Genomic DNA, 15,973 nt, shown 5'->3' with positions numbered 1-15,973 from the left:
AAAAAAAAAAAAAAATTGGTCCTATGTTTATATACAAGATTTATTTTTTAAAAAAGATTTTATTTATTTATTTGAGAAAGAGAATGCGTGAGAGAGCATGAGCAGGGGGAAGGGGCAGAGGGAGAGGGAGAAGCAGACTCCCCGCTGAGCAGGGAGCCTGAAGCGGGGCTAGATCCTAGGACCCTGGGATCATGACCTGAGCCGAAGGCAGATGCTTAACCAACTGAGACACCCAGGTGCCCTATATACAAGATTTAGATTATAATATGTACTCAGAGATATTTCTACATTCTGGAATAGTATTTTATTTACACAACAATTTTTATTACATATATATAGAGAGAGAACATAATTTATATATATAAGTATATATACAATAGGTGTATATATATATACCTATTTTTTCTTTGAGTTACATTTTTCATGAGTTCAGGAGTTCCCTATGGTTCAGGGTTTGCAAATTCAAATGCCTCAGTGGCTAGAAAGGTGAAATAAATGAGTGAATAGTAGGGAGCTGAGAAGATTGCGGTGAACTGCAGAATATATGACCCACTTCTTAGAAATAATCAAGGTTTAAAAAATTTAAAACACTGCAAGGCAAACAATGCAAAACAATACAAGTCATTTCTGTGGGCTGTCTGCTTTCAATCTCTGGCAGGATAAAGTAAAAAACTCCTCAGCACAGCATTCATGACCCTCCATAATCTGGACCCGGTTCAACTCAGTCCTTCCTCTCCCCATTCCCCACCTTGCACTGCATGTCCCAGTCATAATGAATGACTCACACTCCCTAATGCATGCACTACAATGCTGTTTGGCCTTACACAACTTCTACCTAGAATGCCTTTCACTCTCCTTCCATAACTTCTGCAAGATCTCAGAGCTGGACTCTGAGTCCAACAGCCTCAAACAAAGACACTTCAAACTCAACCTGCCCCACCCTGACCTCTTTATCTACCAATACCATCCCTTGAACTCTTTCTGTTTGTAAGGAGACTAGAAAGAGTCTAGAAATCAGAGTACATTTAAGAGACTGTTGCGACTGACTTGGGAAGAAATGATTATAAATGAATGAATGACCCCCGATTAACTGGCTGAGTGGTTGAATGAATCACGGCCAAGCTCCCTGCTAGCTCCATCACTGAACATCTGGTTTAGCTCTTATACAACCTTTCTTATTCCCACGTTGTCCTCCGTATTCCTTGATTCTCTGAGCCCGAAGAATTGGTTGGGAGAAATAGAAGGATATTTTTTGGTATATAGGGAAGAGGACTGTCACCCTGACCCTTCTAGGTTCAGACTGTGGTCTTTGCTTCATCCCAAGCTTTCTTCCTTGGGGACAATCCACTTTGGTAACCACCTATCCATGCCTCTCTTCTTCCCCAACCTTCTTTCTTTTCTTTTTTTTTTTTTTAAAGATTTTATTTATTTATTCATGAGAGACAGAGAGAGAGACAGAGGCAGAGGGAGAAGCAGGCTCCCCGCGGAGCAGGGAGCCCGATGCGGGACTCGATCCCAGGACCCTGGGATCATGACCTGAGCCGAAGGCAGAGGCTTAACCGACTGAGCCACCCAGGCGTCCCCCCAACCTTCTTTCTATAACAATGCCTAGACACCTTCTCTATGTGCCTTTCCCTTCCTACCCAACTCCTCATCTCCCAGGAAAACAGTTTCTAACCACTTACCTCCTCCCCATCTTAGGCACCGAGCCAGATCATTTCCAGTGCCCAGGGGCAACACAGCAACAGGAGGGACAACAGGCAAGTTGGCTTTGTCTAGGAAAGCAGGTCAGGGGATGGATGGAGGGAGTTAGCGCTAGAAGGCCAATGCCCCCGTGCCCTTCCCAGAGCCTCTCCCTGTACTGACCTATGGTCTCCAGAATCCAGCCTACTGTGCCATCTCCACCACACACCAAAATCCGGCAACCGGGAACATCCCTGAAGAATCTGAGCCTGAGATAGAAGGGAAGAGAGAAGATGAGGAAGGACAATAGGATTGAGTCTACCAACTCCTGGACAGGCAGATTACTTCTTATCTCTCATTCTGTATGAACCCCCTTCCCTTTGTCAAAAGACTTGTTTTTGTTAAGGTCAGAGAAAAAATACAATGGGGAAAGTTATAGCCACTCCTCAGTGGTTAGGGAGAAACTGGTATCTTTATGTTTTGAGAGCAGAACAAAGATCAGAGAACTCAGGGGCATGGGGATACCCAGTGACATTACTAAAAGCAGCATTCTGAATTCTGCTCTCTTGGGGTCCCCTAGCCCTGTCCTCCCAACATGTATTCTTTTCTGCTCTCCCCCAACATACACAGGCAGACACATACAAACACTGAGATACAGTCCCCAACCTATACTCACCCTGCCTCAGGACCATCCTTTAGGAGGTTGAATACCTGTCGAGGATTTAGTAGATACTGGAATTTCCAAAGCACCCTGTATGAGGGAAAAAGGAAAGTTTATGGTAGGGGATGGACAGTCTGTACTCCATCCTCTTGATGTCCTCCTCAAGGTATGTCCCCTCCATACACACAGATTCCCCAACCTCTATTGGTCCTTCTTCTCCATCTTAGAAGACCCAGTATATCTTTTCTCACCTCTCCCCCTGCTTCCCGCCACTCTTAGGGTTGACAAAGACCAGAAGTGGGTGGGTGTTAGAAACAGGGTCAATCTGCATTTGGGGAAAAAACAAGGATAAGGAAAACAGGATTTTACCAGTTAAGATGGGCCCTGGAGACAATGACAGAAGGCTGGCCTGCCCCCAAAGATGCTTTCCCCTTCCCCTACCACAGTGGGGCTTCTGGAGAACAAGCATCATTCCCCATGTTTCCCACTTCATTCCCTCCTATGAGGGCTCCAGCCAAGAAACACCCACCCCCTTCATGTACCCGCAGAGCCTCAAAGGTGCTCAAATTTAAGTCATCCATGGTCTTCTGGCTTGTTTTGCTAACTTTACGCTCCTGTCCAGAGGCCTAGAAAGGGAGGGAAGCAAACGGAAGGAAAACTGGATTGTATGTGAATCCCTAAACAGATAACGGTCTGACCTGAATCCTAAAAGTATAGGTTCTCTGCTATAAAGGGACATGGCGTGTGTGTGTATGTGTGTGTGTGTGTGTGTGTGTGTGTTTATATCAGGGGAAGCACTCCTCCTGTCCCCTCCTAGCCACTGCCCAAGGGTCTTACCAGGACACTGGGATAGATGGAAGATGGAGGCAGGATGTGATCCCGGAGCAGCCCACAGTCACACTCATGACCCATGGCTTGCAGGCAGTCATCATGAATCTGAAAGACAAGGTGGGCATACAGACATCATGGAGGGAACCCATCATCTCTCAACTCTGAGGGTCTAGTACTGGAAAGAGAGCCCTTGGAAGCAAGGGCAACTGTGGCTATGAGGGAGATGTAGTCAGGGAGACCAGTGCAGAGGGCAGTTTAGGGAGGAGCCCCAAGGCAGAGGCTGGAGGGCTCCCAAACTGACCTCTAGGTGGCACCACACACAATGCAGTCCGACTAGACTGTGGTAAACGCGGATCTTCTTCTGACAGCGGTCGCAGCGGCCAGACTCACAGCCTCCTCTCACCCACACATGTGATTGGATCTTGGGGAGAAAGGCAATCCCTAGTCTGAGAGGGTCTGAGCAGACACGAGGGGAAGGGCTGAGGGCAGCAACGGGCCAAGGGCCAGGATGCGGGTGGTACTGGGGTGGGCCTGCAGTCACTCACACCAATGTCCTTCCGAGACTTGGCATAGGTGCTGACTTCACAAGGCAAGGCCTTCATGGCACACTGGTCATGAACGACGTACTTACAGACTGGGCGAGAAGGAAGAGGGTCAGAGCCTTAGTTATAGCCCCTCCGCCATCTCCTCCTTAGCTGGGTGTAAGGCGGGATCATTCACTTAAACTATGAGAGTGGGGTAGAGAATTAGAGTTTGAGGTGGGGGCTCAACTCCAAGACCTGTGCCTTTTGCTCACTCTTCCCCGTGAAAGAGCACTTGCTACCACATGCCTACCCCCGCTCCTCCTAAATGCCGGGGACTCAGCTGGAAGATGCAAAGGCCTAGATTTAACAATAGCAATGGCAATAATAGCAGCTAATTTTTATTGCAGACTTAATAATATGAACATGTACCATGTGAAGTACTTTCCTTGCATCCGCTTATTTGATGCTCACAGTTACCTCATTTTCAGGCGAGGAAACCTCATTTTAAATTGAGGCTTCAAGAAGGTATGTGGCCATGTGGTACACCTGAAACTAATGTAACATTATGCGTCAACTATACTTCAAGAAAGAAAGAAAGGGGGGCGCCTGGGTGGCTCAGTCATTGGGCGTCTGCCTTCGGCTCAGGTCATGATCCCAGGGTCCTGGGATCGAGTCCCACATTGGGCTCCCTGCTCGGCAGGAAGCCTGCTTCTTCCTCTCCCACTCTCCCTGCTTGTGTTCCTGGTCTCGCTATCTCTCTCTCTGTCAAATAAATAAATAAAATCTTAAAAAAAAAAAGAAAGAAAGAAAGAAAGGAAGGAAGAGAAAGCTGTGTGGCTTTCCCACCTAACTAGCCAATGGCAGAGCCCAGGACTCAAACCCAGGTCTCTCGAAGGTCAAAGCAGCATGCTCCTGCAAATAGCTGGGCTGCCCCTCTGCCCCCACACTCCCAGGCCCCACCACTCACGGTTACAGCTCAGCCCCTGTTTGCCAAGACCGATGCTCGACTCGCACAAGTTGCAGTAGACCGGTCGGGGGAACCTCTTGGGTCTCCACAGGTGCTGCCCATTGTCCTTCAGAGTCTGGGAGGACACAGCAGATGCTAGGGAGGGCCTAAGCCCTTAGAGCACCAGCCTCTGGCACACACAACCCAAGGCAGCGGTCTTACCCATCTCCACAAGCCTCTCCTACTCACCATCTCCAAACCCAGCAGCACGAGCAGGGGCACAGTGGTGGCCCCAGCCCGGAGCCACTCGGCGAGGGAGACAGAACCACTGCCGTCATAGTCAATCTCTTTCATCATCTCCTGAAGAATCTGAGCAGGGAACGGAGGGGACTTCTGGTGTGAGTGGCCCCTCACATCTGACACCTCTGCCCCCTGGGACATCTGGCCCAGCCACCCTCACCAAGGGAACGCGGCTGCCTGTCAGAGATGGGGTAGGGTAGATGCAGGACTCACCAGGGAGAAGGCACAAGGAGGGACATGAAGGAAAGACTGCCTTACCGGCCTCAGCTCGGACACATCCCAATCCAGGTATTCAGCCACTCGCATCATCTGTATGATGAGTCTGTCCACTTCCTGGAGATCAAGAATTAAGAGCCAGAGCCATATCCCACCTCACTACCACCATTCAAACTCTTCCCTAGAAATCCTGGGTTCCGCCCCGAGAGCCACCTCTCATTCTCAGGTGTCTCTGCCAAGTAAATGAATGTCTATGTGTGTTGGTATGTTTGCAAGGTAGCCCCCGATTCATGTCTCTAGCCTCCTCTTCTAGGAACCAAGAGCTGGGGACCCACTCCCAAATTTAGTCCTGGAGGACTTGACTTCTCCCTCTAGCTTCCTCTGCTTCTTAAGACCCTGGAAGAGTTGGGACAGGAGGGCACAGACAAATGGACACATACTCCCTTGGCCAGCATACAGGTCCCCCAACTCACTGAGCTGTCCAGGATCCCATTTCTGTCCGTGTCGTACAGCTTGAAGGTGACTGTGGGGTGTTTTAGGGGGGCCAGGGTCAGTTTGTGAGGGATACCCCCCAAATTCATAACAGAATACAGGGGAAATAAAGAGATGGGAGACATCTTTTAGATGAAGAGCCCAGAGCCTGGTGCTGGGACTGAGAGAGGAGACAAAAAGGGAGGGGAAACACCCTTGGTGAATCTAATAGGGGAGACAGAACACACCTCCCACAACCCAAGAAAAACCCAGGCCACCTACATGAAAACGCACAGGACCTGGGAACTGGGGTGACTATGGTGAATGGCATTAGGAATAAGGAGTCTAGGGGAACAGAGGAAATGGGCCCATTCTCTGGCCCCACCTTTGTCTGGCCCTGTCAGCCTTTAGGAATCCTGAAAAAATGAGGGAAGGAAGGCTCACATTCCCTCCCCTCTCCCAGTCCAGGATGGCCACTCACATTCTAGCTTGTCTTCTGGCCGGCCACCCTCCAGAAGGGAAAAGTAGCAGGAGACATCACTGAGACACACCACATCTGGTTACAGAAAGGACAGCAGATCTGAGGTTGGGGGTCTCTCTACTCTGGCTCTTCTCTTTTCCTTTGTTCCAACTCTTCCCTTTAACTTTCCTCCCTCCAGCTCCTAGGCCAGCATGGCCATCCTCCACCTCTCTTCCCCAACCCTGCCTCCAACATGTGACTCAATTCAACTCAATTCAACTCTCCCAAAACCCATACTACTTTGACTTTTCTTCCGGAAGTCCAGCTCAGTCCCACCTTCATGACCATACCATTTTCCACAGTGTCTTCTAAGTGACCCATCTTGAAGGACTGAAACAGTGCCAGGCTTAGGTGATTGGGAATGTTATCTGCTTCCAGATAGATTTTCAAAAATTGCTGGAATCCCTCGTACCCAATGGCCTATGATGAGAGCAAGCATTACCCTAGGGAGTGTACAGGATGGGAGGTGGGGACTGAAGAATTAGGAGTAGTAAGGACAGAGACAACAAGTGTAGAGCTAAGAAGCATCCAAGGCAGACTATGGTTTCTTCTCAAGGCTGAGTCCTCAATTACAATCTCTTGCTTTGTCCTATAGCAATAGCTGTGGTAACAAAGGACACTGGGGTATCAAGAGGGAGAACAGAAAGGGGTGGGCCCAGAATAATCCCTGGAAGTTGGGGATCCCAGCAGAGTAGCAAAATCAAAGATGGGAAGAGTTGGTCAAGGAGAGGATTTCCCAGCTGCCACTCACATCTCCTTGGAGATATTCAGCCATTTCACCATCCTCAAAGAGCTTTAGGACATCGCTGACCTTGTTGGTAGAGTCTAGGGTATGAAGAGGATGAAGGAAGAGCATTAGTCTGGTTTGGTTCTCCCTGCCCTCTGCCGGAGTCCCACCCAGACCTCCAACAGGAAAAAAGATTCAAGTGAGATGAAGAAGAAATTCCAGGAAGAAACCCAGAAATGCAGAGAGAAATATCGAGAGAATAACATTTCAGATGCTCCAGAGTGGTACCTCTGTTTACATCTCTTCTCTGAGACTTGGAGCAGGCAGCTGAAGTTCAGAGAAGGTAGGTGGAAAGCTGAGACCACAAGACATCTCCCATCTCCCTCTCCTCCCTTTCCCAGCCATAGGCATATCTCAGGAGCTGACTGGCTTAAGGCCACTGGGGAAACTAGGGAAAGGGGGGGATGAGGAGCAGGGATTCTTCAGGACGGAGAGGAAGACTCACATTCCATGTACTTTTGCAGCTGGGCAAAATCATTGGGGCTTATTAGGCCCTTCTCCTTGGCCATCTTTCTTTTTTTCTTAAGGAAGGCCACAAAGGCAGCTTGGTAGTACTTCTCACGCCTGGATCTATGCTTCCAAGGGTAGGTCTGGAGGGAGATGAGAAGAGTATGTGGCAGGAAGAGCCAGCTGTCTGCCTGTCTTTGCTTCTGTCCGCTCCATTAATTCTCCACTCCCACTATTATTTCTGTTCTTTCCTTGTCTCTGAGTCCCTCCCAAGTCTCTTCCTTTCCCCCTGTACCTCTCCTTTATGTTTGTCTCTCCCTAACCGAGTCTATCCTCTGTCTCTGTTTCTCTGACTCATCTGACTCTCTCCCCTCCATTTCTGGATCCTTCTTCAGCTCTCTGATTTCTCCCCCAATCTGTCTTGATTCATTTCTGAATCCCCCCCCCCCCCCCCGCCGCTTTACAAGTCTATATGTGTCTCTGTGGGTGTGTCCCTCGCCTGTTTCTACCTTTTCTCTCGCCACCCCCAGTCTCTGCAGTCTCTCCTGAACCCGCGCTCTCTCCCATCTCGGATCCCGCAGTCCTGGCCCTTCGGCCCTTCGGATAGTTCTCACTGCGGTTGCGGCACGCCTCCCCGGCCACGATCCCATCTTGCTCCGCCTCCAGCCTCGGTCCCCAGCCCCGCTCTGCCACCCACTTCCCGAACCACCCACGCCCCTCAACGACCTCTAGCGCTTCTGACGCGCGACACAGAACCAGCTCTGGCCAGGTCCCCAGCCCCGGCCCCGCCTCGCCTGCGCCCTTCACAGCTCCACTGGGGAAGGGAGGGGACCCAGGCGCGCGAGATTGGGAGGAGGTAGGGGAAGAAGGCTCTGAGCATCTGCCTGGCTTTCCAGTTGTAGGCGGGTTGAGCTGAGTGCAGGAGTCTCAGATGCGGGGTTTTCCTTGCACCCTGCTAGGTTAGCAGTGTTCAGGGTTAGTCCTAACTTGCAGCTATGGGACCCAGGGACCAAGGAGGAGCCATCATGGGGATAGTGGTGCCCACTGGCCCTGGGGCCACGTCGCAGAGGGCAGCTTGACTTGAAGATTCAATAACAGCAATAGCGGTAATATTTCACATTAGTATAGTACAGCAGCGTTTAGGAGTCCAGCAAAACTAGAGTTAGTCATAGATGGGTTCCATTCTTAGCCCTGATAGCGCTGTGTGACTGGGACAAATTACATCTGCGAAATGGGAAGAATGATACCTGTCTGCCACAGTTGTGAAGATTAAGTCAAATCGTGTATGAAAAATACCCAGTATGACAACTGCATATAGAAAGCCTACAAGAAATGGTAGTTATTATTGTACTAACAATTACAATTAGAACTTAGGAGATAAGAAATTCCTGGTAGAGCCATTCTTCACATGAAGAAACTGGAGTTCGAAGAGGTTGGGACTTCCCAAGTCAGGTGATAAGTGGAGGAGTCAAAGCTCTACTCCAAGAACCATGTGATGGGGCCCCTGCCTGGCTCTGCCCTCCTCTCGTTCCACTCTCCCCTCCACACACTGCCTTCTAATCTCACTGCCCTCCTTTCTGTTCCTCAAGCCAAGTTCTCCCCTGCTCAAGGCCATGAGACTTACTGTTCTCTCTGCCTAGAACACCCTTCCCCACTCTTGGCAGAGCTGCCTTCTTGCTTCAGCTGAAGTGTCAATTCCTTCAAGAGACCTTCCCTGATCCTTCCCTCCTAAAGCAGCCCCCCTCTTTTGCACAGCACCCTCCTTCGTTTCCTTCATAGAACTTACGGTGAGTGGAAATTACCTTGCTAATTTATTTGCTTCTTTATTTACTGTTTGTCTTCTCCTACCAAAATGTAAGTTCCACAAGGGCAGGAACTTGTGAGTATTGCTCACCACTATATCCCAATACCTAAAACAGTGCCCAGTGTGTTGTAGGTGCTCCATATTGTTTGTACAAATCGTTGTGCAAAGTTAGGGAGGAGCCATAGGTTGGAAAATATTAGTCCAAATATGGTTAAATGGGATGCCATAGTATCCGTCCTGACAGGGGAAGAGGAAACAATGTGGAACACACACAGGAGGTGCTAAATAGATATTTGTTGAATGAATGAATTTTGCTAAAATGCACTTATTATCGCACTCCATCTGGGGCTTCTGCCTCCCCTTTGCCCACTTGTTTAGGGTTTGTTGGGTAAGGCTCAAGGAGTCAGTTAGGGCCTACAAGAATTTCCTTTCTGATGGTGCAAGAATCTTCTTTGCAGCCTCTGCCCTTGGGACATCTCTGCTGTCCACATCTATGTAGTATACCATTCCTCTTCTGGGGGCTCTCTAGGAATACTAAGAAGGGGATCCTGGGACACTGATATTCTGGAGAAAGGACTCCACCCATCTGGCTCTTTTCAATGACTATAATCCAACTTCTACTGCCAACAGATCTAATGAATACATAATAGCCTTAGGGATAATTGGGCCTGTATGGCTTAATTAGCCTCTCTGATTACCCCTGGGGATTCTTAGATGGCTCCAAGGTTCTAGGAAATGAAATCTGGGAGAGAAAGTGACAAGGAAAGAGCAAAGGAGGGGCGATGAACAGGAAAGAGGACACATCTCTCTTTTCACAACAACCCCTCCTAGCCCCCCAGATTTTGCATGTAATTTATAGTAGAGGTTAAAATAATGGGCTTTTGAATTGGACAGGCATGGATTGGAATCCTAGCTCTTGGGTGAGTTATTTCATCTTCCTGAACCTGTTTCCTCATTGGTAAAATGGGTACCTAGAGAAATCAGTCACAGCATGGAGATTAAGTAAGCTAATACACGCAATGTACTTAGCAGCTGTAAGGCACAGAGGAAGAACTCAGTAAATGTTAGCTATTGTTGTTGCTGTTATACAAGGGTGGTACACAGAGAAACACATCTGGAGATGAGGAAAAAGGGTGCCAGGAAGGCATCAGTTCTAGGAACTCCCAACAGCAGTGAAGCCCAGTCGTACACTTTCCCCCATTGTGTCATCTCAGGCACAGATAGGTAGTATTGGGATACTGCACTTTGCCTTTGGGAGGGTGAGGAGGTGGCTAGAAACTAGACTGTCAAGGTCCAAGGACACCTCTAGGCTGGGACCTTGGACATAAGGGCTCCTGGTATCTTTTCAGTTGTCCTCCTGACTTGTCTCACCGAAAGTCTGGCTGCCCCTGTTGCTGAAAGGCATATAAACTCTTAGGATCCTGGACCTTAACGAACCGTAACAAGTCCAATTTTGTCCTCCCTGCTCCATCCCAGCCCTGAGGCTATAACCTGGGCTAGTCCAGGCGAATGCCAGGGTTGGGAGGGTGGGGTCTGCTGCCCGCCTGCCAGCTATCTGTGACTCACCCTTCCTTTCCCTCCTCTGGCTTCCCTGCCCGCCCCTACCAACTTGAGGTGAGAAAGTAAGAAGTTGACTTGGGGGCAGAGAATCCTAGAACATCCTCAGAGCTGGGAAGTACCAACTCTCATACTTTACAGAGGAGGAAACTGAGGCCCAGACAGAGAGCCACAATCTCAGGATCACACCCAGACTCTAGACATCCTGTCTTTAGTCCATTCCATTAAATCGTAGTGCCTCTGTTTTCTAGATCTTATTTTAAACAATAAATACTAAAATTGCTGGTAACCAAGAGATAAATACGATTTCCAAGGCCAATGCAAACATTTAAAGTGTCCTTTTTCACTTCAACATTCGTCACTCCCATTCCAAGTCATATAAATTTACCATTACTCAAGAATCTGCTATGCCCCCAGAACATTCAGGCTGACCCAGCAAGAAACCCAAGAAGCAAGCCCAGGCCTGATTACCAGGACTTCTGAATCCCTTAATCACACCAGGGCCTGCATCCTCCTCCCCTTTCCCAGGACTGAGGGAGGGTCTATTCTTTCCTGCCCATGCCTGCAGCTAGTCAATGGCCCCCCATCCCACAGAGGGAATCATTTGCCTTGAAGTCTCAAAATTCACTAAGCCTCCACAAACATTGCAGGTAGTAATGTTGCCTGATTAAGGGTGTGTGTGGTGCGTGTGTGTGTGTGTGTGTGTGAGTGAGTGAGTGTAGTACAGGAAGAAGTTACGATGTTGGCATGGTTGGGGGATGTGGGCTCATACGATCTGAGGCTGAGCAGATGCCCAGTAGTAATCCTATTTCTTCCTCAATAAAGCTCATTTCTCCCATTTAGAGGTGAAAAGTGGGATTCAGACCCAGGTAGTTTCAGAAACTTCCTGGTGACAGGTGTGGAAAGGGTAGGGGTGGGAAGTTGGGGACCAGGAGGCCAAAGAAGAACCCTTCTGCACCCGTGCAGCGCTGTGGAGGTTCCAAAACGGACTTTGCTTGACTCGGGCCCCTAGGAGCCGAGCTTCACCATCCCTCCGAGTGACAGGGGGCAATGGAGGGGAAGGCAGGGGGAGTCGCTGCCTACGGAGTTCTGGCCCAGCTCTCCCGCCGCCCCCCGCGTCCTGGCGCAAACCCTTTAAGCTACCCGCTCCAGCTGTCGGGCTTCCTCCTTCTCGGCCCGGCAGCCCTACCCCAGCCCGGCGGCGGCCCTTCCCGTGGCCCCCGCCCCCTCCTGCTCCGGGGGTGGAGAGCGGGGGGCGCGGGGGGCGGGGGGCTCGCGGGGTCTCTACCTTGCCTGCGGAGGGCGCGCGGTGGGAGCTGAAGCGCCGGCGCGGGAGCTGGAGCCCGAGCTGGCCTGGAGGGGACGGACCAGGCAGGCGCGGCCGCCGCGAGGCCGCCCCGTTCCTGACGACACAGCTGCCCGCCCCCCGCCCCGGCCTGCCCGCCCGCGCCCAGTGCCCGCGCCCCCGACTCCGGGAACTCCAGTCTGGAGAGGCCCCTGTTTCCAGTTCACCAAGCCTGAGCCCCCAACCTCCCCAATGTCTCCAGGGTTCTGGTCTGCGCCACTTTCTCCACGTTCTGCGCTTCTCATCTTCTTCCCGCCTCGGGATAGCTCGGTTTCTATCCATCTTCCCTTCTTTCTAATCATTCACAGCCTCTCTCCTCATCCCAACCGTGGGAGGTCATGATAGAGTGCGGGGCCGCTGGTGGCACAGCTGGGCAGGGGCCCACCCAGGCAACGTCTGACCCTCTCCTAATTGCTGCCATCCAGGGACTTCCCTTCCCAACTCCTTTCCATCCACCATTGACCAAATTCATACTCAGAAGATTCCACAGCAGCAAGCCCAGAGTCCCAGACTCTGCATCCTGGGATACAAATGCCTCCCTCCTGCCATGGGCTCCGCAGTGCTTAACACTATCTGAGGCCCACCTTTACCTCTAGGTTTCTCGCCTCCCTAAAACCCAAACCCCAGACGGCTCAGACCTGTTTTCCCCAATGTAAGTACACCTCCTTCTCTCAAGACTCGGGGCCTTCCCTTAATTCTGGGGTTGTTTAGGTGCAAAGAGCACTCTGGTCTGTGTCCACTCTTTCTCCATGCCCTAACCCTCCCACTTTACCTGCTGGCCTTGGCAGGTGCTGTAAAAGGCCCTGGCCAAAAGTAGGGGTGAGAGAAGATCCTTTCAGCTCCTCCTGTCTGGAATCTGTTCTGAAGTTGTTAAGGCTCTTGGGGCAGCATGGATGACGGTGAGGCTGGCAGTGAGTACAAGGGAGATAGACAGAGACCTAGGACTTACTGGTAGGAACTGGGGACTGGGGCATCCTGCTCCCTGGCCCCGCCCCAACCCAGGCTAACCCCCTCCTACCTCTCATTGAAGTAGGGCACAGTAACAGGGCTTGAGTTCCTGGAATCTTCCCTCTTATACCTGGTGGTAGAAGAGAGGGGGAGGGCAGTACTGTGTGATGTGTGTATGTTGTGTATATGCATACTCACACACATAATATATACATACTTTTGATGGGGGTTGGAGAGGAGAAGGAATGAATACATGAGGCCCTCTAGTGGAAATAGAGGGATCTAAGCAGTTCTCGAATGTTTCCATACAGGCTTGTTGGAAAAACTCTCCTTTTTTTTTTTTTTTAAGATTTTATTTATTTATTTGACAGAGAGAGACACAGCGAGAGAGGGAACACAAGCAGGGGGAGTGGGAGAGGGAGAAGCAGGCTTCCTGCAGAGCGGGGAGCCCAATGCGGGGCTCGATTCCAGGACCCTGGGATCATGACCTGAGCCGAAGGCAGATGCTAAACGACTGAGCCACCCAGGTGCCCCAAAACTCTCCCATTTTTATCAGAAATGTAGCTGCTGAGTAATAGGGCTTGGGAGTATTGTTGCACCTGAACTGGAGATCTGAGGGAGGCAGGGGTTGGAGAAGGTCTGTCTCTCTGCTCCTGTCTCCCGGTCTTAAAAAGACAAGGTCTCTGCTACTCCCCATCCTTTTTCTCCCCTTCCTTTTTTTTTTTTAATTATTATTTTAAAGTAATCTCCACACCCAATATGGGACTTGAACTCACAACACGAGATCGAGTCGCATGCTCCACCCACTGATTGAGCCAGTCAGGCACCCCTATTTCCCCTTCCTATATAACCTCTTTAGTCATAAGGAACCATAAGCACTTTTGAAGGCCCATTATGCACCAGGTCCTGTGCTTAGTTCTGTAGACAGCCAAAGACATAGCCCTGCTTAAGGACTGTACCAAAGAGTGGCTTGGGGTGTGTGTGTGTGTAAAGCCTCCCCACTCTAAGCCATCCTAAACATACAATATAAGAAAGAACAAGTCTCCTAGCAGCTCTTCCAGTTTTCTGCCCCTGGACCTCTCATCTAGAATGATACTAAGCCTAAGGCACTCAGCTTTGCTTGCAAACAATGCTAGCAGTAATACCACCCTACCTATGACCTGTGTTTTTCACTCCATCATCCTCGGATATGTCTCTAATTGAAGTTAAATTGCTCCTGTTAAGACTTTTTTTTTTTTTTTGAGACTTCAAAGTGGGGCACGGGGTGATCTCTCTAAGGAATAGGATGAAATCAGTCATACTCTAGGCTTCTTTGTGTCTTCTTTAGGATCTGTGCTCCATCATATCTCGTCAGTTATTGGTGGGGGTGGGAGGGGAAGAAAGGCCAAGAAACATCGAAGGAGGAGGCGTATAATGCCTACTGTTCCAGCTGCTCATTTCTTTAATCAACCACATCATAAAAATCAGAAAGAAAGAAACCGCAATGAACAAAGGGAAAGGAAAAAACAACAGCCTTGTCTCCCCAGCCTCTTTCTCCTCTTCATTCTCAGGGTGTGTGTGTGGGGGGGTGGGGTGGCACATCCGGGGCCCAGGGCTGGGTCCCAGCAAGTCTGCTGGGCAGACAATTGAGTTTCACTTCCTGTCAAACCCAGAGCTGAGGCAAGATGTCTGGGGGCACAGTGGGGAGGGCCTAGGGTTGGTGGTCAACAGGCGCCACTTTAGGATTCCCTCTTACAGAAAGGTCCGATTGCATCCCTCTAGTTAAAGGCTTCATCCCACACTCTCACCTGTAATAATCATTAGTAACAAGGCTAAGGACAGGATGCTGACTCAGTGACGCTGAAGCACAATCGTTGAAAGAGAGCAGGGGTGAAGGATGGCAGTGCTAGAACATTTGCAATAACTGTGTATTGAATGCAAATCAGTTTTTTTTTTTAAGATTTTATTTATTTATTTGACAGAGACACAGCGAGAGAGGGAACACAATCAGGGGGAGTGGGAGAGGGAGAAGCAGGCTTCCCGCTGAGCAGGGAGCCCAATGTGGGGCTCGATCCCAGGACCCTGGGACCATGACCTGAGCCGAAGGCAGACGCTCAACGACTGAGCCACCCAGGCGCCCCGCAAATCAGTTTTTAAATGAGTCTTTTTGAGACCTTCTGAGTTGGGCCTCTGGTGGAAGTCAAGAAGGTAGAGCATGGTATGGAAGACAAGCTGTGACCTGAGAAAACTTCAAAAGCTTCATGTCAAAGCTTTTAGGAGGTTCCTCATCAGTCATTACTCTCACCTTTTTTATTTTTTAAGTGGACATACAGCCTAGTGTTAGAGGTAGTTACTAATACTTGCCCCTCTCTACGGGTTCCAGCGGTACAGTTGGACATTAACCTAAGCCAAAGTGGGGGATTTGGAGGAAGGTAAAACAATCAATAATGAAAAAACAATGTAGTAGGGGAGGGCAGAGCCAACACCTGAGGAGAGGAACCTGCAGCTGGCCACTCCCAGGCTGTAGGGGAAACGAGTTCAGCAGGACTTAGCCCTTAAGGAACAACAGCTGCTGAAAAGACAGGGGGAGGGAAAACATTTGGGTTCCTCTAAAGAATAGGGAGGCACGGGGCAGGGCAGGACTGCAAAGGGAGTGACCGTGTAAGTCTCGACTACTGGCGAGTTGCCCCGCTTTGGATCCCCAGCGCCCAGACCTGGACAAGGTTCATTAGAATATTAACTGGCTCCGCCCAGAAGCCTTCACCTTGCCCTCTGACCCTGGGGCCCAGCCTGAGGAGGATCCGGGGGTCGAAGGCCAGCAAACTTGGGCCGTCCTCACTACGCCGGGGCCTCCCCAGGGGCAGGGCCAGCCAGGGCTGCCCGCCCAACCCGGCCCGCCGCCTCCTTGGTCGTGGGATTCGCCAGCCGCCCTGAGGCTACGGGGACAGGTGACC

At 50.3% G+C, this 15,973-nt stretch overlaps 1 protein-coding gene across 6 annotated transcripts in view; it reads right to left on the bottom strand.

Annotated features, from left to right (window-relative positions):
* DGKA (diacylglycerol kinase alpha) overlaps positions 1 to 13,209 on the bottom strand; it is an 18,351-nt gene extending 5,142 nt beyond the window's left edge. For 3 of the 6 annotated variants that reach the window (XR_004072959.2, XM_081821832.1, XM_081821831.1), the window contains exons 1-17: positions 12,036 to 12,164; positions 7,385 to 7,529; positions 6,904 to 6,977; positions 6,443 to 6,572; positions 6,114 to 6,188; positions 5,635 to 5,684; positions 5,204 to 5,278; positions 4,895 to 5,014; positions 4,667 to 4,781; positions 3,721 to 3,809; positions 3,477 to 3,596; positions 3,182 to 3,280; positions 2,887 to 2,970; positions 2,596 to 2,669; positions 2,360 to 2,434; positions 1,867 to 1,952; positions 1,686 to 1,775 (exon numbers count right to left, since the gene is read on the bottom strand). Coding sequence is in view for 5 of the 6 variants with exons in the window: in XM_081821832.1 (XP_081677958.1) it covers positions 1,686 to 1,775; positions 1,867 to 1,952; positions 2,360 to 2,434; positions 2,596 to 2,669; positions 2,887 to 2,970; positions 3,182 to 3,280; positions 3,477 to 3,596; positions 3,721 to 3,809; positions 4,667 to 4,781; positions 4,895 to 5,014; positions 5,204 to 5,278; positions 5,635 to 5,684; positions 6,114 to 6,188; positions 6,443 to 6,572; positions 6,904 to 6,977; positions 7,385 to 7,448 (1,420 nt within the window). In the remaining variant the exon portion in view is untranslated. Of the gene's footprint in view, positions 1 to 1,685; positions 1,776 to 1,866; positions 1,953 to 2,359; positions 2,435 to 2,595; positions 2,670 to 2,886; positions 2,971 to 3,181; positions 3,281 to 3,476; positions 3,597 to 3,720; positions 3,810 to 4,666; positions 4,782 to 4,894; positions 5,015 to 5,203; positions 5,279 to 5,634; positions 5,685 to 6,113; positions 6,189 to 6,442; positions 6,573 to 6,903; positions 6,978 to 7,384; positions 7,530 to 12,035; positions 12,165 to 12,864; positions 13,031 to 13,110 lie in introns of those variants that run through there. The other 3 variants (XM_081821833.1, XM_081821834.1, XM_006728754.2) reach the window with 3 other exon arrangements.
* Positions 13,210 to 15,973: the final 2,764 nt, after the last annotated feature.

The sequence above is a fragment of the Leptonychotes weddellii genome, chromosome 5 (assembly GCF_054177405.1).
Source record: "Leptonychotes weddellii isolate Sample4059 chromosome 5, ASM5417740v2, whole genome shotgun sequence".
In the NCBI taxonomy this organism is placed as follows: domain Eukaryota; kingdom Metazoa; phylum Chordata; class Mammalia; order Carnivora; family Phocidae; genus Leptonychotes; species Leptonychotes weddellii.
Note: the sequence above shows the minus strand (reverse complement) of the source record. Positions and strands in the feature narration are given on the sequence as shown.